This window comes from Lagopus muta, chromosome 11 (assembly GCF_023343835.1).
Source record: "Lagopus muta isolate bLagMut1 chromosome 11, bLagMut1 primary, whole genome shotgun sequence".
Taxonomy (NCBI): Eukaryota; Metazoa; Chordata; class Aves; order Galliformes; family Phasianidae; genus Lagopus; species Lagopus muta.
The window spans coordinates 15474867-15499032 of NC_064443.1; the positions used below are offsets into that span (position 1 = coordinate 15474867).

Below are 24166 nucleotides of genomic sequence, written 5' to 3' on the forward strand. Positions count from 1 at the left end.
AAGAATTAAACCATTGTTACTGTAAATCTTCAGTTAATAATTAATGGCAGACCAGGATTGCAACACTCCTGAAACTGTTGTGGGCTTGTGGAAAAGCAGACTGTGCTAGCATTCTGCTTAGATGTTGAATCTTGGACTTGGCAGATCAGAAGAAGGAGTTAAGATGAAGTTAAGGAGTTAGAAGACCTTTGCACCTTTTATCATAGTACCTTTGGGGGAAGAATTGGATATACTGTTTTAGTGCAACTATGGAACAACACCTTCTTTGCTCATCTTCCATGCATGCCCTGGGTTGGTGCTTGCTCCTGGGGAGCTTCCACAACTTTTTGTTTTGACCCAGCAAAACAAAACGCCTGATTTTTACATACTTGGCAGATTGTTAAATTAAATAATATAGTGGCCTTTGTAGAATCATTACCATACATTTCCTTGATTCTCAGCAATTCTTTCATTGCCAACTACAAGATTATCTTGTTGCTTTTGAATAGGGGAGAGTTGGCTTGTTGGGATAACAGCTCAGCCCTGCAGGCTGTCCCTAGAAGCACTTCCATTGGGTGCCAGTTCCACACTAACCAATTTTTTTAGACTTGTTAATATACATCTGTTGTATAATCAGCCCCTACCCAAATCCAGTTTTTCAAGTTTGTAATGATGTAGAGCTCAAAATAGAGTATCTTAGATTTTATTTTTTTATTTAATACCAATGTTTTAGAATGTATAGGCCAAATTAATAATTTGGGCATCCCACATCGTACCCTTATCCTTTCAGCATTTTGGAACAATATTTGTATTGTGGGCCTCTGTTATTTAGTGCCTTTGCCTTGTTTAATTATCAGTAGGCTGTGATGTTTCAGTTCTTTGAAAACTCTAGGATAATTTTTCCAATTTAAGCAATTTTTCCTTTTGAACTTGACCCCAAGCAGCATGTGTTTCAGCATTGGTATTACAGCAATTAAACTAGTACACAAAAAGCTCTAAGCACTGCAGAACGCTTCCAGGAGTCATTCGTTGCATTGCACTTTCATAATCTCTCAGCAGATGGCATTGCAGTTTCCAAGAGCGTCTATTGGGGAAGCTTTCAGATGGTTGTGAAGTTGCCTTTCTAGACTGTTCCTTTCTCTGGCGAAGGCTAATAGTGAAGTGACAGCAACTGGCTTTCACACGATATTCTGATCATGATGTTTGTGTTACTGTGTTTTGTTTCCACCAACTAATGTCTCAGAGGTGTCTTTAAGCTGTTAACTGATTGAATGTGGAAAGTCTGTGAATTTCTGCTGTTGGCATCCCGTTGAAGCAGAAAACCTGTTCAGCAAGTGCAACTTGAATGCTTAGGGGGGAGAAAAAGCAAAAATGATAAAGCAGGAGTGCATTTTCCACTGAACATTTCCTGTCCTCAGAGCTGCGTATGACATGATTGAATTATTCTCCTCTTTCCTGCTTTGTGCTACAAATCGTGTTTCATTGGGTGTTTGTTTTTTATAGATAATGTTAGTGTTAAGTTTCTTTTTAGCTAGTTTGGGGCTTATACATTGAACTGTGTATCCTTAATGGTAGCACGTTGTTGTACTTGTCTCTGATCTGACTTCCAGTGCATGTCATCATTTTCATTGCTTGTTTCTGACACTGCTGACACCCTTTTTTCCCACCTACCCAGTAACTTCCAGCTCTTGGTGGTGTCAGATTTCTTCCTTCTACTTTTTCCTCAGTGCTGGGTGCGTGCTTTTCATTTCTAGTTGCATTTAGGACTAAGGACCGAGGCCAGGTAAAACAAGCATGTTATGGTAGCGTGTGCTTTTGCGTTGCTGTTTGCTTTCCATTCTTTCTACACACACCATCCCTTTTGCAAGGTGAACAGAAAATCATTTAAAAGAATTTATAATAACATAACTTTCTGGGAAAAAAAGATTAGCAAATATCTCTGTGTTCAACAATTAATGTAGCTTATACAACCCAAAAGCCACTAGACATCTTCAGGCAGCTCGTTTACTGAAAGCTCTGGCTTCTGACAACAGAATTCTTGTTCTTGACTTGATTGGAATCAGCACTGTCTTAAAACGAACACATTGACATCAGCAGGAATGTGTTTTCTGTGTTCAAAAACCCACTAAGTTTCAAAGAGCAATTTTTCTGTCTTGGGGCAATGTAAGTCTTATATCTATCCATCTGTCCTCTCCTTTTGAACAATGACATAGGCATATCTGCTCACCATAGGGCACAGGAGTGTGACAGACTGCTGAGCCGCAGCGGCTTGGGAAGGAGCTGCGTGGCTGGAGCTGGATGGGGCTTTGGATCTCAGAAGCTGCTGAGCACCTGAGCTTCTTTAAAAGAGTCAAGTTCCTTGCTGTAGCCTCTACAGAATCCTCACATCGAATTTCAGGGTTTTTTTCCTTCTCTGACACTGAGTTCTTGTTTTTCTTCCTAGTTACGATGAAAGGCCTTCCATTGAATTACTGTATTAAGCTACACTTGCAGTGATATTAGAATCATTTCTGCTCTTAATTCAAATCAGAAATGAACTGTGAATGTGAAAGGAAGTTTGTACATTGAGTGAATGAAAGCTTTTATTTCAGACTTTCTTCCTGAAAATCACCTGGAAATTCCTGGTTGAAACAACCAAAGCATTGTGGACTTCACAGATGATTAGGAAGCAAATTTCCATTTGTTTTCAGAGAAAGAGATAAACAGGCAATGACTGGAAGCCCTCTTTTTCAAAACTGGTGGAGCAGAGCTTCTCTTGTTGCTGCTGCAGCCTTGTGCAGACTGGGGCTGTTTTGTTGAAGCTGTGCAGTGCTCTGCTATCGTTACACAAAGTTGGTTCTTCTCCCATCGAAAGAAATTCTTAGAAGTGAGACCTAAGTTTAAAAGCAATGCAGCAATCATCTTTATGATCATAACTTGTTAATTGAGAAATCTTCATGTTGAGCAGTCTAATGCTATTTTACTATTTAACTGATTATTGTATGAAGATTAGGCTTCTTGGAATACACTTGATATCCATATACAGATTTGTCATGTCGATAAAAAGCACTTTAAAAAGACTTTGGAAATTCTTGTAGGCTTGTTTAAAATGACCCAGTGAAATGTAATAATATCTTTTCTGCAACCTGCTATTTTCACAATAAATAGTACTTTTAGAAAAAAATATTTCTGGCTGAAGTTTGAAGTAATTTTGAATCCTTGAAGTGTAGCACAAGCTAACAAAATTCTGCTTCCTTGCTCCTACTGAAATAACAGTCTTCTGAAATACCACGGTAGGCTGGGACTCAAAGAAACAGTTTGTTCAGGGAAGGAGTAAAATGACCTTGAATGAGTCAGCAGTTATGTGCAGCAATTGTAAGCTTTCTAAAAGGAAATGAGTCGTGGCCCACAAGCACCATTCGTTGTGCAGCAGTTAATGGGCTCCTTTCACATGAAAGTTCATGTATTCCTTAAGGGTTCAGCCCTGTATGGTTTGTTGTGTAAAAGGAAAAATAGTATTTAATCACGATACTGTGGCTTTTCAAAAGAGTTTGTGCTTTTCTGATCTATGTTGGCTTTTGGAGGGTAGAAGAGTGGTGCCATCTGCTCTGGAGTGCTGCTCACTAAACAAGTGGTTGCTCTGTGCTAAGTGCCATTTCCTATGGGATTGCTGCTCAGAATTGGCTTTCTGCTTTTCCCAGGAGTGTTTGATGTAAGCAAAGAGAAAAATGCTTCCAGACAAGGCTTCTGCCTGAGCTCGGGTTGCTCACAGCACTTGCTTTTAGAAAGCCTTTATCTCTGAGCTTCCACCTTCTCCAGCAATTGCTATTAATTCCTCTTATCTGCATTGACTGAAGCTGGTAGGACAAGTTTAGCAGACTGCCATGAATGAACCCGTCCTGATCGCTTAGTGTGATGCAAGCAGATCATCTAGATTCTCTGCTTTGGATGCAGTGTGTACCAGGGAGTAGGGGCAGATAACTGTTTGAGAACCACAGCTAGTCTAGCATTGCACTTCCCTCTCTAGAGGCTGTAATTCCAGACGTGTCTCAGCTAACTATTGCTTCCAGTTGTCTATAAGCATTAGGCATCAGCTGGAAGAAGGCAGAAGCAGAATTGGCAGCCCTTAGCATGAAGGGCTTTTGCAACCTGCTTTTGCAGTAAATTTCCCGTTGTCCCTGCTTACTAGAAGTTTGTTAATTCTTATTGATGAATACTAGTTATGTTTGTGTCAGAGGGCACTAAGCAAGGAGCCCTCCTTTTCTCCAGTCAGGTCTAGGAGTCCAGCCCGTGAGACCAGTCTGGAGCCAGCCTGATGTGAACATCTTTGCAATGCACGTGGTATCCTCAGCCATTTCCCTGCACAGCTCTGTGTACTGTGTTGTGTTGCAAATGTACATCAAGCTATGGGGTCCTGGGTATTGGCTGTGAGTGTCCAACCCCACTGTTGGCTGTTACGGATGTGCTGGCATCTGCTCTGGTTCTTAGTGCCCTTTAGTTTTCCTGTGTTCAAACTTTCATGTAAAAGAAACACAGTTCAGTGTGAGCTTATTTGCATTTTTAAAGCATTAAGATCTCTAAAAACTATTATCTTACAAAGTAGTGATATACTGAAATGGGTTTATACTTGAAATATAAAATAAGGTAAGGAAAGTGGGGGGAGAGAGTGAGTTAGCATCTAATTACTCCACATCTAATCTCTAATTACATCCATCTAATTGTCCAGGGCCTGCTTGCCTTCTGTTGGGCTGTGTTTCCATCCTGTCTCTTGGGTAGCTAAAACTTCTTACCATCCATCAGTAGTGAAAGGTATTTCGTGATGTACATGCAGTGTTACCTGTATTTTCCAGTGGCAAAAAGTGATGTGTATATTTTTCACATAAACGTGGCTTGAGTAGAAGATACTGTCTGTTTCCCTTTGAGAACATAGTTCTGTTCCTGTGATAGCATTTCGAGGGTTAAATTAGCATGGGTCAAGTGTGATTTAAAACAGGATTCTTTTGAGACCAAGCCTGGAGGCCCTGGATGTCTCAAGAGACATTTTGATCTTCTGACAAAACCAATACTTCTGAATTTCTTGGCAATCCTCCTGCAGCTAACCTTTGGAGATCTGGGCTGATAGCACACACCCAGCTTTGTATCATGAATGTGTCTCTCCTGGTGAGATGTTGACTTGAGCTTTTTTTCTTGAAGTTCAGATGAAACCATTTGAAAGAGTTTTCTGTAAAGTGCTTGGGAAGATGGAATTTGTGGCGCTGTTATAAAATTCAGGTTCATGTCCTGTAAAGAAAGTTGGCACCAGCAGTACTCTGCAGCAGGGCATTGAGACCTCACAGGCCCTTGCAAGGCTGCAAAGGCTGCTGTTCTTGTAGGGCATGTCTATGTGCTGGAAATGCAGAAGTTTTGGACATCTTTTTTTTTTTTATATAACATTATTTTCACAGTCTTTAAATATTCCTACAGGGAACGTTCTTGTCCAATATCTGTTGAAGTAATGCTTCCGACTGCAGTTTCTTGTTACGGTTGGCTAAACAAGGCTAATGACAGCTAGCTGAATTTTTGTCAAAAGATTTCACCAGTTCAGCTGATTGTGCTGCAAGTTCTCCTTCCTTTGGCCTGAGCAAGGGTCACTTCTGTGGACAAGAGCTTCTCATTCCACTGTGAAATGAATTATTTATCTACCATATGTGAAATAACACAAAGAGAAGAGTTTTCAACAGCTCAGACATGGGAAGGCAGGTGTGGGGAAGGTAACAAAAGTGGCTGAGTGGCTGGATGTTGTTTTTGTCGTTATAAAATAGATCATGATGCTGTATCTCTTACATATGCTAGGCTTGAGATCTTCAAAGGGCTGAAATGTTGCTGTCCTTTATTGAATGAGCCTCTGCTAGTCTGTCTTCTCCTGGGAGCCAGGAAATAACTACCATCTAGCTGTTATGAGAATAAGTTCATGGAGTATGGAGGTGAGCTCATGCAGTGTAATAGCTATTCACCATAAATACATCTTTGTGATACAGAAATATTATGGCAGCATTATTTTAGCTCAGATTGAACAACCCCCCCCCCCCCCCCCCCCCCCCCCATTTCTCTGTGGTTTAAAATTAGAGTGCAATAACATAACAAAACGTGTTGTCTTCTTTTTGTTACCTTTAGTCTTTTGTTAGAGCTGACATCACAGTAGGTGCACCTTCTCTGTGAGTGAGATGTCAGGAAATAGCAAGTGTAATATTGCTTAATGGAACTGCCAGGGACATGAGCACTCTGCTCCCTTGGAAAAGTAATGCCTACAGAGCAGGTTTTCAGTTTTGATGCTCTATGGCATTAACTTGGCTGATTGGGTTAATTTTCTCCTTTGGAGCAGTGCATTGCCTCTCGGTAAGGCCTGCACACATCTTTGTGTGTCTTGCCAAAGTAGCAGAAAAATGCCAATTCTGGTATTTAGCAGAATGCTTCAGATCGCAGCCAGCTGAGTTTGCATGAAGGTGACTTGGGTTGTCTTACATTACTGAGCGTGATGATTGAGCGCTCTGAGCTACTGAAACTGTTTTATTACAACCCAGTCGATTTTAATACAGCCATAAATAACATTGCACCTCGTTGAACAGAAGGATAAAAATCAAGCAGTTTAGTGGTAAGCCAGCTTGCGTTTCCTTCACTTAAATGAAGTCAGCTATTTTTTTTTATAAATAATTTTAGACTATTTCCAGTGATCATGTTAGTAGTGTGAATAAAATGGATGCATTTAGACTGCTTTATTCTTTGGCTTATTCAAGACTTCCATACTGGGGCTGCCATGAGACATTGTAGGCTGTAGGCAAAGTTTTATAGAGCCCAGTAGAGTCTTTCTAATTCTTTATTAACTGTGACATGTAGAATCTCAGGGCAGTTTATCACATAAAACCGTTTTGAATTAACAGAATCTTCATTCTCTTGCTAAGTTTTTCTCATGGCACTGTCATAAAGCAGATAGCCTCCAAACAAGTGCCTTCTAAAACAAGTGTTCTTTGTACTGTGTAGCAATGTGGTACGAAGCAATTTGTTAAAAGAAGTGGTCCTTTCAGAATCATGCAAGTTTCCGAAGGAAGGTTTTTCAGTTAATGGTGTAGGCCAGACACTGCATGCACTGTGCAGTGTTTGTTACCTTCAGTGTTTTGCTTTCAAATGTTGATCGTGATTAGTGACGTGCTCTTGACATTTGCTTTGTAAGTGACCTTGAGAGCATGCTGCCAGCCCTGAAATTGTGTCAGCAACGAGTGTAGCTTCACCTAGATCATTTTTAGCTGTGCGCAACAAGTGGAGATCTCCTGATATGCAGCATGTCTACAGAGCAGGTTTTTCTTCTTGAATATAATAAACCAAGAATTGTGTCTGAGTTTACGAATAACTTCTATTCTAAAAAATAGGAAGATACAAGTATGATTTTCCTTGTGGCTTTTGGATATTAAATGAGTTTTGATCCAGTGCCATCTTTACATCTCTTTCTATCTTGCATTCCTTCGCTGAATGTTGAAATTCTGCAAGTAAATACTTCAGTAGCCTGTGGGCAGTATTCTGAACTTCATTATTATAAGCTAGATTTGTGGATTTGTAAGACCTATAAATCAAGCATTCTCCTTCTTTAACTTCAAAGAGCTGAAGATAATATTCCTCAAACTGTAAAGTTGTCTTAGCTTGAAACTGCATCTTGTAGGCTATTAAACAGAGCAACTTCTCACAAACCTTGTAGCAAACTCATAAGATCAGTGTTAAGGATATGAAATTTTTAGAAAGCAATTTTTGTTTGGTGTGGAGTTTTTTGTTCTTTGGTTTTTTTGCTATCATATACTGTTTGAGCAAAATTTCCTGTCTTAGCTTTAGTTTCATCTGTGTGAAGTCACAGAATCACAGAATGGCAGGATTTGAAGGGACCTCGAGGATATGAATCTCCAACCCCCTGCCACAGGCAGGGCCACCAGGCTGTCCAGGGCCCCATCTGGCCTGGCCTTGAACACCTCTAGGGATGGAGCATCCACAACCTCGCTGGGCAGCTGTTCAGCACCTCACCATCCTCACCACTCTCATAGCACAGAATTTCCCCCTGACATCCAACCTGAATCTTCCCTCCCTCAACTTCAAACCATTTCCCTTTGTCCTGCTGTTATCTACGCCTTCAAAGAGTTGATTCCCCTCCTGTTTGTAGGCTCCCTTTAGGTATTGAAAGGCTGCAATGAGGTCACCCTGCAGCCTTCTTTTCTCCAGGCTGAACAAGCCCAGCTCCCTCAGCCTGTCTTCGTAGGGGAGGTGCTCCAGCCCACTGCTCATCTTTGTGGTCTCTGGACCCTCTCTAACAGCTCCCTATCTGTCTTGTACTCGGGGCTCCAGACCTGGACACAGTACTCCAGATGGGGCCTCACAAGAGCAAAGTAGAGGGGGGCAATCACTTTTCTGTCCCTGCTGGCCACCCCTCTTCTGATGGTGCCCAGGATACATATCATCTGCTTTCTGAGCAGTGTTGCACGATACATGTTAAGTCCTTGCAAAGACTAAGCAGATTCACTGGGTTAAAATTTGTCATGTTTACAGCTAATCAACCTTAGAAGAGCAGAGCCTATAGGGCAGTGCGCTTCTCACCTGGACAGAATGTCTCCTCACAGCATTCTGGGATTTGAGAGTGATGTTCTTCCTTCTGTGTACCTTAAATGCGTGCTGTCTCATCCGTGGGTTTTATACTTCCATCCAGGATGATCTCTGAATTGCTTGTACATGCAAATGTTCATTGCTTTAAGTTATGTTCTAGCTTGTCAACACACTTCTAAGGAGAAGGGTCACGATTCTGTATTTCTTCCCTGCCCTGAGAAGCGCAGTAGAGTTAAGCAGTTTAAAGACGTGCAGTGAACCAGAAACCTGGGAGTGCTGGGGTGTGTAGGTCTAGCAGGGATTACTGGGGGCTGGGGGGGATGGAGTCAGTAACTGCAGTGCCATGTAACTTGATAGTCTTGTTCAGGTTCTAAATATGTGACTGCAGGTCAAAGCTGGCACTGTGCTTGGCAACCTTAGGAGGAAGATAAAGTTAGACAAACATTTTAACCTCTCTGAAGTGACTCAAGTCAATAGCGAACTATGTTAGCGGTCCAGATAAATCTTATGTTGGTCCTGCTGTTTGAAGGGTGGATGATATTGCTTTGGCTATGAAAGGCTTTCCAAGATAAGGAACAGAGGTGGTTTCAGACCATCTGTACTGGCTTACAGGCAACTGAAACGTCTAGTCCTATGGTTCTGCTTCCTTGTAAGCTAATGTCCTGCAGGTCTTGCAAGAGAGCTTATGAAACAGCTTTGTTTCTATCCTTTTGTATAGGGGAGGCTTTCACACCCTAATGTGTGCAGCAAGCAATCTCAAAGATTCTAGTGCAGGCGAGAAGGAGGAGGGCAGAAATGGATGTAGATCTGAAGTGCTCGAATCATGTTATTTTCTTCTTTACCTTGGCAGTAATTCAAGCTTGCTTTTCAGATGCAGTCTTGCCGCTGATACTGTTTTCTGTTAGTCATAAAGCACTTACACTCCAAAGCATGTGGTGTATGTGAAACCTATTGGTGTCTCGCATTTGATGGAGTCAATTATTTGTTTGTCTTGAAGTGTAAAATAGTTCCTGATTCCCTATTAGAAAGTATATAAAATAAAAATATGTAGCACATACATCCAGAAGTAAGTAGCAGAAATGTTTGTTTCCTGTCAGAAAACTGTTGCTGTTGAAAGGATGAGGTTCTGTCTGAAGACCACACTTGTGAAATGGCAGCTAGCATGTCACTAACCTGCAAATTACATCAATTCCAGTTGTCTTAGGCAGACTGGTTAACCTCTCTTTAATTTCTTTAGATAATGTTGTCATGTGCTTCTATATCTAAAGCACAGTTTTTAAATACTAATTCACAAAATACTTTGTTCTTTTCATCTGCTTCCATGTCTTTCCCTTGGAGGAAAATGTCAAATTACAGAGAGGAATTTTTAGTGATGGGCAAAACAACTCCCAGTTCATTCTGGACAATGTGCCTTTTCATTTTTATAACTGTGTGTTGGAAGATGTCTATTGGATGTACTTAGATTGCAATCATACTGCTGGATCTTAAATAGTCTTTTTGTACCTGCCTTGAGTTTTCATGTTCAGAGGGGTTTTATTAAGCATTAATTGATGTCATTTCTTTGCACTGACTATGTCCTAAGATAAAATAATCTTTTTGCCTGTTAATAAAAGTAGCTTATCAGGTTTCTTTTCTTCTTGGGCTTTCTGGTCTGTATTCTTCTAGTCACTGTACCTGCATTATAGACTGAACAAAAGGGAACAAATATCCTCTAAAAAGATGGGGGGAATGGTAGAACAGCAGCCAGAGAAGTTATTTAATAGATGTATCTGTTTCTGAATTCTCAGTATTTTTTTAATACTATTATAAAAAATAATATATTATTATATTATTAATATATATATATTTATTAAATATATATATAATAAATAATATATTATAGTATTATATTGCCCATAGAGTTATGGGCAATAATGTGTACTGCGATACTGTCAACTATGTTTTGATTATATTTCAAGTGAGGTAGCTGTTTCATCTTGGACGAATGATAAGGTTTCCAAAGGCCAGCGGACTGAACTTCTAATGTGAAGCTGCTTAGAACACTGATGTCCTTAAAGGGGAAGAAGTGAAGCTGTTGCTTAATATTTGAATGCTGTATGTGGGAAGACGTCTTTGAGACTTGTCTTGCTAGTTGAGTTTTGGAGCCAGGTAGTGTTCTTCCTGGTATTTCAGTGAAACCTGTGATTGGTATTTTAATGAAATAATTGAGGTTGTATATGGTATTGAAGATTTCAGCAGATCAATCAGTGGTCGATATTACTTGCAGAATATTGAACTTAGCTTTTCCTTAAGGCCTCTAATCTAACTTAAGTGCCACAAGAAAACCCATATGAATGGTTATATATGTTTAAGACTGATTTGCCAGCTGCTCAAAATCGAGTTAACCAGGTATACATGCTTTGACAGTAAAATGAAGTTATCTGAATGCAAGAGGCACTGATTCTTGTGTTGTTCTCAGTCTTCCTCTTGTGAAATGAGAGGCACCTGTTAGGACAGCTTTCAGTTTCTATTCATGGTGCTTGAAAAGTGTTTGCTGCTGTTAGTTTTTGTCACCTCCAAACGTGATGGATCAAAGCAGCTTTAAAAAGTAACTTTGAAGGGCTGGCCCACATGTTGAGCTGGCTTTCTGGTGCAGTGCGCCTAGCTGAAGCCTTACAAAACATGCTGCTGGATGTGGTTTTAGATCATTTTTCTTTGTGTATCATTGATTGTTAATGCAGATTTTTAACCTTTTTTAAAAATCCCGTGACATTTAGCTGTCTAAGCAACAAAAAGTTCTATTGAAGGGAGAAAATTGTTCAAAAGGTATTTTATTTGTGATTATTAACTAAAAGTCCTAAGGCAATTTACTTGGAACAAATGGTCTTTTAATAAAATAAAGTAAAATAAAGAAATGTGGGGACGAGGGGAAAAATTCTTCCTCTCATTTGGTTATCTGTCTCCTCTAAATCCCTGCAATGTTCCTGTGCCCAAGCTTGTCTCTACGTAAATGAAGCATTCAGTTGTTTGGCTTTGCTCTCACAGAAAGGTTTAGTGGTGTTTTTGATGAAGGATCTTCTTATGTATGTGATTCAGGCAGCTCAGATGTGCTCCTTCCCTGCTTGTGGGGTACCAGGGAGATGTAGGGCATCCCGGCAGATTACTGGAAGTCTCTTGCAGCCGTATCTCACCAGTTGAGAGCTGGGAATCCACAGCTTTGCTGCTTAATTTCTGTTTTGGATTTTTACCGTCTGCTCTTTAGAATGGGTGTTGTGTCCTAGTTCGAATCGGCGTGGCCTGAACTCTCTTGAAACACTTCTGCTGGATGAGCTTTGCCCAAATGTCGTGCACTGGGTCTCAGTGTAAGCCTGGCCAGGCGCTTTTTGGCACAGGGACTGAGGGCAACTGAGGGTAACTGAGGGTTGTGTTATCTGCCAGCAGAACGTGGGAGATTAAAGGAGGAGAAAAGAGGTGACAGAGGAAGGCCTGGGGCACAGCCTGCTACAAAAAAAAAAACACAAAACCAAAAAACCCACAAAACATGCAGTTGGTGTCTTCTGTTGGTGGACATCTAGATCTTGGAATTTTTCTGGTCCTTCTCCTGGGAGCGTGAGCGATGCAGATTTTGTTCTGTATTGTGCTCTCACCCTGCCTGGGTGACAAGTGATGTCTGATCCTGGTGGAGGAAAAGGACTGTGCAAACGCTGTCAGATGAGCAGGGTCTATTGTCAAAGTAATACGTTCTAAGATAGGAGTTACAGAAATTAAGTTCCAGTAGATGAGTTAATTTTTCATCTTTGGAGTCGATAAAGTGAAAAATAGATTTATCTGGGTAGCATAACTCTTACTGGTGGTGATAGGAAAATTGATTCTATAGCTGGGGACCAACAAAATGAGTGCTGTTCTTATCACAGCAGACTTGTGTGTTGAGTTGTGTAGCGATTTAGCGATCAGATTAAGCTCTCCAGAAATGCTATCTTGAGTATGCTTTGCTGTGCAGCAGACTTTGGAAAATAACTCAAGTGGAGTGACTCTGTGCTTTGGCACAGTACTTTCTGTTGGGTAGGAAGGATAAGGAAGGGCTGAAAGGTCTGGGACTGGGCTTAGTGATCCTTGTGGGTCCCTTCCAACTCAGGATGTTTTGTGACTGGGGGCAGTAATGGGGTAGTGTGGATGAAGGTGTGTGCAGGACGTGGTTTAGCCTATTGTCAGCTGTTCCTAAACTGGGAAACCTCTTCCAGCTGTATGGTAAGATAGAGTTAATGTGGAGGATGAGGGAGGCTGAAGAAGTGGCTCAGCACCTTGAAATCCTCCTGCTGAGCTGCAGGTCCTGTGTGAAGCCGGGTGATGGGTGGCTGTGGCTCCGGGCTGAGGACAGGCCTGTGCAGCCCTGCAGCTTTTCCCAGTGTGCCCCATGGCCGGTGGGTTTGTGGTTGGCTCGTGGGGTTTGTTCACTTGGTTCCTACTCTGTACTTAAAAACTTTTAACCTTAGTGCTAAAGAAAAATACCATTGTCTATTAGTATGACTGGAACGAAAGATGAATTGCGAGTTAGCCTTGAGCGAACTGTCAATCTGACTTTGATAGCCCATCACTTAAAAGGTCCTTTTATGTTTATGAAAAAGCATGACGTCAAAGCCAGGGGAAAAAATACCAATTCTTAGGGCTAAACTTGCATGGCTCCAAGAAGAGCTCTTGTGAACTGTTTGTTTCTCTACATGCGTGGCTAATTAGCGTAGGTTACTATAAGTCTGGGCAGTGGCATTCAAGTGCTTCTGGTTTGGGGCAGCTTTTTCATGGTGCTTCTGTGCATGAGTCTCTGACTGGAGTAGCATAAGCAAAGGATACTGCAGTCCTTCTCTCATAATTGTATAAGTATTATGCTGGAAATGCTTGAGTATAATCATTATCAGGTGAGTTGTTATTTGCAGACTTACTTTAAAACCTATTGCTAAGAAGGCTTAAATATACAGGAAATCCTTTTCCTCTGATGTCTAGTATGCTTTATTGAATTTCTTCCACAAAAATGAACGGGGGACATGCATGGTCGGTTGTAATGGCAATCGAAGTCGCTTTAATAGAACTCTTCAATACAAAAAACATTTCAGAGTATTATTCTGTCTCAGTTTCTCTACCTTTTGATATAGCTGTTAATGATAAAAGAAACATGATAGCGTTTCCAAGATATAGGTGAATTTTTTTGCATGAAAAATAAAAGATCTTTCTTCTCTTGCTTACTTAAGGTGAACGAGAATAGTTCAGTGTGATAGTTTCATTTACAGATATAAAATATGGAATATTCTATATTATGCTTGATTTGACCTGAGACACTTCTTGTCTTGCATTGTATTTGTATAATGTGTTGTCTTGATGACTGTATATGATTTAGGCCATGTATCTGAGAGATGAATAATCTGGAGGCAAAAATTCTTTTTTTTTTTTTTTTTTTTTTCCAATTAATGCATTTGATATTAAAAAAAAAAAAAGGAACGTAAACTAAATAATGTAATTTGTTCTTCAGTTCAAATTTGGTAACAGATAGCAGTTCATCCAATTTGGTTTTAGTTGGTGGCTATCAACGAGCAAAACGAGTCCTTCTGTGCTGCTTGTTTCTCCACATTTGTGTAAAAATAAGTGTTGTGTATCTGAAGGTCTAAACAGAGAAGTGCCATTCCTGGAGTATCTGTGTAAACTGGGAAGCCCAAGCATGGATTTTAAGTGATAAGTGTTGTTATGTAGAAGAGCAATTGGAACTTGTTGGTTTACCATTAAGACAGTTATTGAAACATTATCTCGTAAACTCATTCTTCGCCACTGAATGTGAATAAGCAAAGCGCTGAGTTCCTTGGAGCAGCACAGGTTTGTACTTTGAATCAAATGCTGCTGGGCTGGTATGTGTCACAAACATATGGCCAGCTTGGATCCACATGTTATTACGCTGTAAAACAATAAAGCTCTCTTAACTCCTGTCGTATAGGTGCAGACTCACCTTGAGAATCCAACCAAGTACCATATTCAGCAAGCCCAGCGGCAGCAGGTAAAGCAGTACCTCTCTACCACTCTAGCAAATAAACATGCCAACCAAGCCCTGAGCTTGCCATGTCCAAACCAGCCTGGTGATCATGTCATGCCGCCTGGAACTGGAAGCAGCGCACCCAACAGTCCAATGGCTATGCTCACCCTCAACTCCAACTGTGAAAAAGAGGTAATACACTCTCACTGTGTATATTCTTCACTGAAATGGAATCTCATTCTGCCTTTTCTCTGTTTCAAACCATATTTGCTCATCGTTGGGTTATGTTTGGCACATTTTCTGAACTGTTTCACTTGAAAATGCAATCACTACTTCCCTGTCTCCCTGGTCAATACATTTGTATACAACGTTTGGGCAGAAAAACTGTCTGTAACTTCCTCCTCTGTGAACTACTTTATCTAGTTTATGCTTATTAAAACTTTTTCTTCTCGCTTGCTTAATGCACACAATGAATAATTGACCTTTGGAGAGTACAAAGCAGTTTTGTAAGCTGTCTCTTTCTGGAATAATGTTATTTATGGCTCATTCACTATAGAGAGAGCAAAGAACATAACAAATAATAACTGAAAAGTTCAGATCTTTTTTGGTGAGGAGTTAAGGAGTTTTTAGAAAATTCTGCAGTAAAACCTAAACGAGTCTCTTAATAGCTGGGATGCAGATGATCTCAGCTCACATGTCCTTAGATGTTACTCATTTGCTGTTTTGATGCTCAATGCTGCAAATATGAGACTTCTCTAGCCTATGCGCAGAAGTCGTTCTCCGTCTTAATCTTTGCTGACAAAAACTGAGGTGGATGTTTTATGTGCTCAGGTGCAGAAGGGAGATTACATGAAAGATAACAGCAGTTACAAGAATCATGTTCATAATTTTGCATCTTGACAAACAAGAGAATTGTAGAGTTGCCTTTGTCCTCAAGCTTTTATGCTGGAGTTTTAATACAGATGCACTCTGTGCTAAAGGAAAACATTATCCAGCTTAGAAAAACACTTATTGCAAAATTGTTTTCACACATGTGAGAGAATGTACTTGTGCTCCATGGCTTCAAAAGAAGTGAAAATCAAAGTTCCATCTCAGTTGTACCCAAATATATTTATTTTTTCTTCAAGTTATTCACAGCTTTGCTTTACTGTGTCATCAGGCCCGTGTGTGCATGACAACAATTAAATTGTGCTCTTTTGGGGACTGAGACTGTGCCATGAACTCAGATCCATGCTTTGCTTTTTTTTTTCTTCTTTTTTTTTTTTTTTCTTTTTTCTTTTTTTCCTTTTTATTTCTGCAGGGATTTTATAAATTTGAAGAGCAAAGCAGGGTCGAGAGTGAGTGCCCGGCTCTGAATACCCACTCACGAGCATCATGCATGCAGGTACTGGATGACACAGGACTTGGAGCACTGAACGCTTTCTGATGAGAATATTTATTTGAAGTGATGATAAATACTAAACTGGCCCAGTAATGTTTTTAAGAGGTTGAATGTAAAACGACAAAAAGAAATCCTTAAATTACAAATCTGCTGTATCCTTGCATATTAGCATCAACAACCTGAAAAAGCTTAATGCTTTTCTAGAACTGTAGTGCTACAGCAGAATAACACTATCAAGCATGCTTTAGGATCTTATTCCAGGAAGTCTTTCTAAATCAATTTTCCTAAAATTGCATGTATGTGTTGCTGCCTTGATAGTTTGGAAGACCCCTTTTCTCTGTAATTTATGTGCTTATGGGGGGAGAAGACAGAAACAGCTTTAATTAACAGCAATAGATAAGTTGTCTTTTTTATTTTACTTCTTATTTCTAGTTATTATTTTGAGCAGAATGTTTTTTATTCTAGTTGCAAGACTTCAGATGGACTGTGCATATCGATTCTTTTCTTGCCCTCACTTCCAGCCAATGTTATTTATTCTTGGTCATACCTTCTTGAGCTGATTAGAAAGCCCCCTAAACTACTATTTCAATCATCAGTTTTGCTTGTTTTATTTTTTTTACTGTCATTTAAGCTCCTTTTTCTACATTTAAAAAAAAAAAAAAAAAAAAAAAGAAATAAGCAATCTGTAAGACAACTCAGAGCATCTCAGTGGGTGCTTGGAAGACAATGTTTCTCCACACTGTGCAGGATGTTGCAGAAGAATCTTCCAGAAGATTGCTTGCATCACATAGAATTATCACTGAGCTGCTCTTGGATGGTGCTTCCTGGGAGGGCGTATTATGCCAAATAGACTCCACTGTTGAAGAAGGGCAGCCTTTCACCAGCAAGCCTCAGTTTTATTTCCTTCCCCCTGAGGGTACTGGGGCCTCAAGCATTGCTGTCTGTACATGGGTTTTTACCCCACACTTTGGCTGAGACCAAAGGTGGGCAGGCAGAGCCGTAGGCCTGTGTTTGGTGATGGGAAAGTGTTGGGACTTGAGCAAAATCAGGGAAGAGTGTTTCACACTCTATGACTCACACGGGCCTCAATATTCTGTGCTTTTCCTGGTAGGAACAGCTTGTATAATAATCTAGTAACTGCTGATTGGAGAGGTGGGTTCGATCACGAAGCCTCAAGCTTTGTCGTGGTCTGGCTCCCTGGCTGGATAGTGGGATTGGATTTGGAGTATAACAGAGTGGCAGAAACCTCCTCTGCTTTGGCCCAGACTGCAGAGAACCAGCACGTTGCTGAAGTGCTCTGTTAGACCTTTGTATCTTGGTGGTTAACGATTTTGTAAGTTTTATTGTTTGTGTGTAACTTTTATTTTTTCATTGTTCCCCTTTCCTGCTGCAGATGGACGATGTGATCGATGACATAATTAGTCTGGAGTCAAGTTACAATGAAGAAATTCTTGGCTTGATGGACCCAGCCTTGCAAATGGCAAATACGGTACAATGGTCCTTTCCTTTTGCTTTGCCTGTTAAGCCTAGCTGCTGCTCCTGAAGAGAATGCAAAACAAGTGCAACTTCTTTTTCTCAATTTAGTAGTAGTTATTGTGCTGGCCTGTAGCAAGGTTCTCTTTGAGAATGTTAACATACACAGTTGCAGTGAAAAACATGAGTTTAAAAATGCAGGCTGGAGTCAGGAAGAAAGAATACAAAGGACAATTTTGTTTTCCTTATTTCGAATTCAAGTTAGCCAGTGAGAAGATTATAGCAGGGGAGTGAATTGAACTAACAGAAATAAGCTTATATCCACTGATGTTAATGGATGTGTTAATGGGCATCAAAATTGACTTCAGAAAACCTGGAAGGAACCTCTGGTGCCCCATGTGTGAACGTAAGAAATTGAATGCTACACTTAAGCATATTTTAGCGTCCTTGTCCAAACCTGTTGTCATGCCACTGTGAAGCTTCAAGATCATATCCTTAGCTTAGCCTGATTCCAAGTGAAGACCCTAGTTAGGTGATGACAAACATGGTACAAAATTAAAACAGGAAAAGAACAAATTAACATACAAAAAAAAAAAAAGGCAAAGAAAAACCTCCTCAAAACAAGCCAAAGGTGAAGGAATAAAGCTTAAAAATTGAACAGGGGAGGAAGGGGTGTAGGAAGCCTGGGACAAAAGGCAAGAGTGCAAAGATGTGCAGGTTGGTGAGCAAGGGTGGTTGGCATGCTACCTCCAAGTTGCCATTTCTGTTTGCTGTTTCACATTGCTGCGAGCATTAACATAATCATACTTCTGGCATAATCTTATTTTGATCTTTTGGAGGGGGGGGGAGCTCTAGTAAATTTTTTGCCTTCGGCTTAAGTGCTGTTAGATCTGGCTGAGTAGATGTCTGCCAGTGCTGGCGTCTGGTTCTTTTTTTTATCTAGTGCCAAAATTTACAGCTCACCACATAGCATCAATTTAGCAGCACAGGTTTACATTTACTGACAGTACTTGTCTGATGTCATGTAGCCTAGTGCCATGCTCCCACAGATTCCCACAGCCCTCTTGGAGGCATGGGACATACCACAGGAAATGACCCACCAGCCTCCCTCATTAAACAGTGCTCTTTGAGTGGACTGAGAAATAACTGCTGTGTCCTACTGGAAAGAAGTACTTTAATTTAAGATGACTTCAAAAGACCATAAGTCCAGGCATTTGAGAGGAAAACTTAAAAACCCATGAAAAGGAAAAATTTTCAAGATGCTCGTTATTTTCTCTAAGGGTTTGAATTCGTCTGCAGTCCTTTCTCTGAAGTTCCACTAGATTGGGACTGATTAAATGAGAGGAAACTCAAACTTGTTTGTGCTTCTTTTCCCTTCTCATTTTACAGGGACTTCAGCAGTGATTCTTTGCTTCCAGAATAACACAGAATAATCAGTGCCAGGAGCCCATGTAGTCAGTATTTCGAATAGTCCTACGTCTTTCCTTCGTGCCGTATGACAGCAAACACTATAAAGACTTCCTGATCCGTGTTTGCTTTGTGTTTTACCAATCCACATGCAAGTTTGCTGTCGGATTGTTTCTCTTTTCTGTTGCCAACCTTTTCACTCCTAGAAGAGGTGCCGGTCCATTTAAAAGAAGTTGAAGTGTCTTTTAAACTTGAACTGCTCAAGTTATTTGAATTAGCTAAGAGCAGCATTATGCTTTCCACTTAAATTAGTTAGTCTTTCAGAAATTGTTAATGTGATGTGGACGTGTAGAAAGGATACGTAATAGCAGGACTAAATATACTAATACTCTTAAATTGCTGGATTAAAAATATATGTATGTATCATATTTCAGTCCTGAATTAACCTGGTACGAGTCCTGAAGTGGTGGAAGTAAAGCCATGTTTCTGAAAATAGGTTTGGGGAAAAAATAAACCTGATGCAACAAACACTTTTCTTTTGGAATAGGATTTAGCTCTTAAAACACAATATTTTACTAATGAGGAATAAATGTCTGTAGACTGAGCTAAGCAGAGGTAGAAAAAAATCAAGAGGAAATGGTCTAGAGAGATGCAACCTATAAATAGCTGTGCTGAGACTGCAACAAAGGCTGCTATTGTTCTGTAACCAACAAAGAATGAAAGGACTGGTTTGTTACATTTGGTAACAGTACTTAATTGATAAGCAAAATCAGGGGTTTATGTGTAGAACAAGCTGAGGGACGTTTCCAAGTACCTCTTAATTGAAGAGGGCTCATTGCAGTAAACTGCCTATGGATTTATTTGTAAACTTCAGTACTGGGTCACAGGTTAACCAGCTTTGCGTCTGTGCTGAAAGGTGTCACAGAGTGGTCACTGGTTTTGCTGAGGGGGTTTTCTACTTAGCAATTCAATTACTAAGTCACATTAGGTAATGTATAAAGTGCTTGTGTACATCGAGTTGAAATGGCAGCTCGTTCATCCAGCTGATAACTTCTAGCATGTGCACGCTGCTCCACTTCCAAATGTGACTTCCTTATGGAAGGTGAACCCCAAAAGCAGCAGTCATATTTCAGAAACTGTCACTGGGCATGTGCTAATAGGTAAATAAGGGAACAACACACTACATCCTGGCTAAGAGTCCTTCCAGTGAGTACTTTACAGAACCTTGCACAAAAATCTAACAGTGTTAACAAATATGGTGCTTGCATGGGGAAATCACAAACTTTTTGTAGCAGGCAGAGTCCATCTTGCATCAAGTCAAACAGCTTGGTGACCTTGATTGTTCTCCATGTTTCACTATAATCTGAATGCTTCACCCAGGGTTTGAGATGCTAATTTCCATTTTTTTTTTTCAGCGGATTTTTTTTCCCCCCCGAAATTCCTGATTAGATTTCATGTCTTGATCTGAACGTCAAGTTCTGGGCCTATAAACAAGTCCTTTGTGCTCTCACTGTACTTAAAAGCATGAATAGAAAAAGTATATCCAAGTCAGAAGGCTGTATGACGCTGTTGCTGCTCCTCTGTCACGGATGTATTGAGGGCCCAAAAGATATGAGGGTGAGCCTTGTAGAGCAGCAAGTGAGATTATGGTTCCAGTGGCATTAATGGAGATGTGCCACAACTAGGAAAGGCCATTATGAAGGACAGCTGGGACCTTAGATTTATTTGCTGTGTTTTTAATACACAATTCTGTTTTGAATTCAGAAGCTTTGGGAGTTGATGGATTTGTAGCATAGCTCTTGGTGAGAATTTGGGTACGTTTTCCCTCTGATGCCTAAGGGTTCAACCAAAGAACTTCATTTTTGCTGTTGGCCACTGTCTGCTTAGATTTGTCTCGACAAATCTCAGCTTGTCTTCTAGGTGATGGTACTTTAATGAAGGCGTATCAGCTTTGTTTCTTATGGCAGCTCTAAATGGTAGATAAATTTTCTTATGTCTCGGTCTGTCAAGGACCGTCAGTAGGAGTTTAATAGTCTGTGTGTGACTCACTCCATTGTATTCCACAGAGTTATTTACATGGGTGTAAAGTTAATAGTCTAATCAGTGCAGGATCAGTGTCTCAGAGGGACTGGTTTTCTCTACAGCATAGATAAGTGTTGCCACTCAGATAAGATATGAAAATGTTTTACACCTGTCTTCTCAAAAGCTAGTTTGAAAACAAAGAGTAGACAGGTAAAATAATCCACTCAGGATACATGTAAATTTCTTTAGGTTTACATTTGAAAGGGGTAGTTCTGATCAGCCTTATTGGAATGATTTCTTAGTATTTCTTCACAAATCTTTGTTCAGACACTCCTAAATACGAATAACGGAATGAATGAGTAAGTGAAGAAACGCGATGTCAGAATCATCTTCTTCCAACTGCTGCTTGTTTTTGTTAAGCAAGGTGAAAAGCAAATTGACTTGAAACTTACAAAATGTTTTCTGTGCAAGGAGCTTTCGAGTCTCATGAAGAATGTGATTGATGAATAGTGTCTTCTGTCAAGCAGTAACAACTTGCTAAGCACATCAACTCACATGGTGCCGGGAAAAAAGGAGGCATCTTCTGAGAGCTTTCTGCAGGCTCTTTCAGATTTTTTGCACAAGAGAAGTGATGAGGGCAAAGTACACTGAAAGATAAGAGGGAACAATACTGCATTACTGACAGCCAGTGTTACCTCTTCTTTTTTAAGACTTTGTAACTTCAATTGAGCTGTGCTTCCTTTAAAAGAAAAAAGGGAGTGATGTCTGCACGTTCAAAAGAAAGAGAGAACAGAGCTCTCCCGATGTAGGTGGTTTATTCCGCATGCCCGTGCATTATGTATAACTGTTACTGACCCTATTGCAAACTCTGTTTGCACAGATTTCTTAGGAGAGGTCAACTCATTTCTTCTGTGCAAAGCTTTTTATAAGGGCAAACTAAATGATGATTCTCCTTGTTTATCTTTTCCAGTTACCAGTGTCTGGGAATTTGATTGACCTTTATGGCAACCAAAGCATGCCTCCTCCAGGACTTAACATCAGCAACTCCTGTCCAGCTAATCTCCCTAATATAAAAAGGGAGCTCACAGGTAAATACATCTCAAATACCACCTTGGAGGCATGGTGTAATTGTTTCGAATTCAAGTGATCCTGAACATAATCTCTGTTAAAATAAAGAAAATATGGACGAAAAGCTTTTTTCTTTTGCAGCCAGTTCCTTAGCATGTATTACCTGGTGATACAGTGTATGTATATTTTTGTTCAGTGTGGGTTCACTTTGACAAATTAAGACAAAATCCTTAATTATTGCAGTCAGATCTGCTCATTTGAAGCGTGTCACAGGAAACCTGTATGCAACTCTTGCAGAGCTCGCTCCTAGTCTGAGCCTATATCTTTGCTCAGTGTTAAAAATTAACAAGTTGACACCTGAAGTCTCTCTGGGATTCATGCTGAGAAATACGGCATGGTGAGGCTTTCTTCTAGTAGGGGACAGCAATGAACAAATAACTTGTGAAATCTGGGGAGTCAGTGTCCTACGTGATGTGAAATATGGCACATAAAAATATTTGAAATTGAGGTGAAAATGAAGTGTCCTCTGAAGTTCTTGTCACGTCATTTCTTCCTGTAGCGAAGTTGATCTCATCTGAATAAGCTGCAGGAGTTAAGAGGAGAAAATGGGGACATTATTAACGTAGTTTAAAGCATTAGAAGGGAAGTTCCATGTTCTCGAGCCTATTTTATTTTTACTGTTTTATTTTGCCTGTAGATAAAAGGATGTAACCATACATAGGATACAATATACAAAGCAAACTTGCCTGCAAAAGATAAATATAGATCTGTTGTAAAACCAGTTACAAAATCACCTTAATATCCACAAATGGCTGTTCTTAAGCCCAGCTGAGGTTGTGCTGTACGCTGATGTGAAAACTCACAAGCTAACTCAGTTGCAGAGCAGGTTCTGGTCAGGAATTAGTTTAATAGAGCCATTTTAATAGCCCAGGAGTCAGCTTCTCAGGAGGAAATGCCACATTTCTGAGCTGGTGGATATTTGCGTTTATGTAACTGCACAGAATGTGAGTTCAGCACCAAAGGAAGATACACTAACTGCACAGTGACTTGTGGCAGTTAGGAAAACTTGATCACCATATTAAACTATGTTAGGAGGAGGGTGGGGGTGGGGTGGGGTGGTGAGATCTACTTAAGGTCCTACGTTACGCACGGCTTAATTGCTCCAGTTATAAAAAGTTCCAGGCAGCTGTAGGCTGTGAGCTAAGCGCCCAGCTTGCCAGATATCTAGTCTGGTGGATTCACTGCAGATGATTCTGTAATACTTTGGGTGAAGAAGGCTGAAGAAGAAAAGAAATCAATGGGTAAAATGTTTTTATGAAAGGTCCTCAGTTAATCAAAATAGAGCTGAACGTCAAATGTCAACATTCAGCCTTTACCTGTAAACAGAAACAGTTTAGATGAGTTCTTTTTGTTTTCAAAACAAGTGGTGGCAGATTACATTCAACTTATAAGAAGTTTAGTAATTAAACTCAAATTTAACAGCAGTTGCTTTGACATTGATCTGGCCAAGCCTTTGACTGTTCATAGTGTTTTCTGACGACCAGTGACTTTAATATCTGTATGGTATTGCAGGCATAAATCTAGGTAAGAGATTTCTTCTTATGTACCACAGAAGTTTTCTATAGAAACTGTAGTTTAATCTGTACACGTAGAAGTGTGGAATAGTTTTTGATTCTTTATTTCTTGATAATGCTATAGGAACTAAATTGGAGCTAGCTTGCAATATTTAAATCTAGCATTTGTCAAAAACCTTTCTTCATCCTAGTGTGTGAACATCAAAATGATAAAGAAAGAAAAAGTCAATTCTGTTATCCCAGCATCTCATGTTGGTGGTTGTTGTGAGTTGTCAGCTGTAGTTACTGAAGCACTTAATGGGAATCCTGCTCAGCCTCAAGTGCAGTTTCAATCAGTTTTGTCCTTACAAACCTCTTGTGTGTTTTCCTGTAGCAATGTCAGATTAAGCCCAGATTTCTTCAAGACATGGCATAATCTTTCAAGCTTTTTTGGGATCCTTTGAGAGCGTTTCATTGAGAAGCATATGTCTTGTTACATTGCATGTAATGCTGGGGTAGCCAACTTTCAGTACTCCCAGGGAAATGCCACCAGATTTTGTGGATTGTGAGACCTAATTCATATTCCATTAAAAAAAAAAAAAAGTACAGGAAAGGATCTCACTTGAGGGAAGTTTTAAGGATTTCACCTCATCTTTTTCAAAAATTTAAAATGAATTAGCATAAATGTTAAAATAG

General features: G+C 40.0%; 1 protein-coding gene across 5 annotated transcripts in view; it reads left to right on the forward strand.

Moving 5' to 3' along the window:
* MITF (melanocyte inducing transcription factor) overlaps positions 1–24166 on the forward strand; it is an 88499-nt gene that overhangs the window by 55879 nt on the left and 8454 nt on the right. For 3 of the 5 annotated variants that reach the window (XM_048956959.1, XM_048956961.1, XM_048956964.1), the window contains exons 3-6: positions 14531–14758; positions 15867–15950; positions 17341–17436; positions 21820–21937. In XM_048956959.1, coding sequence (XP_048812916.1) covers positions 14531–14758; positions 15867–15950; positions 17341–17436; positions 21820–21937 — 526 coding nt within the window. The remainder of the gene's footprint in view (positions 1–14530; positions 14759–15866; positions 15951–17340; positions 17437–21819; positions 21938–24166) is intronic. The other 2 variants (XM_048956962.1, XM_048956963.1) reach the window with 1 other exon arrangement.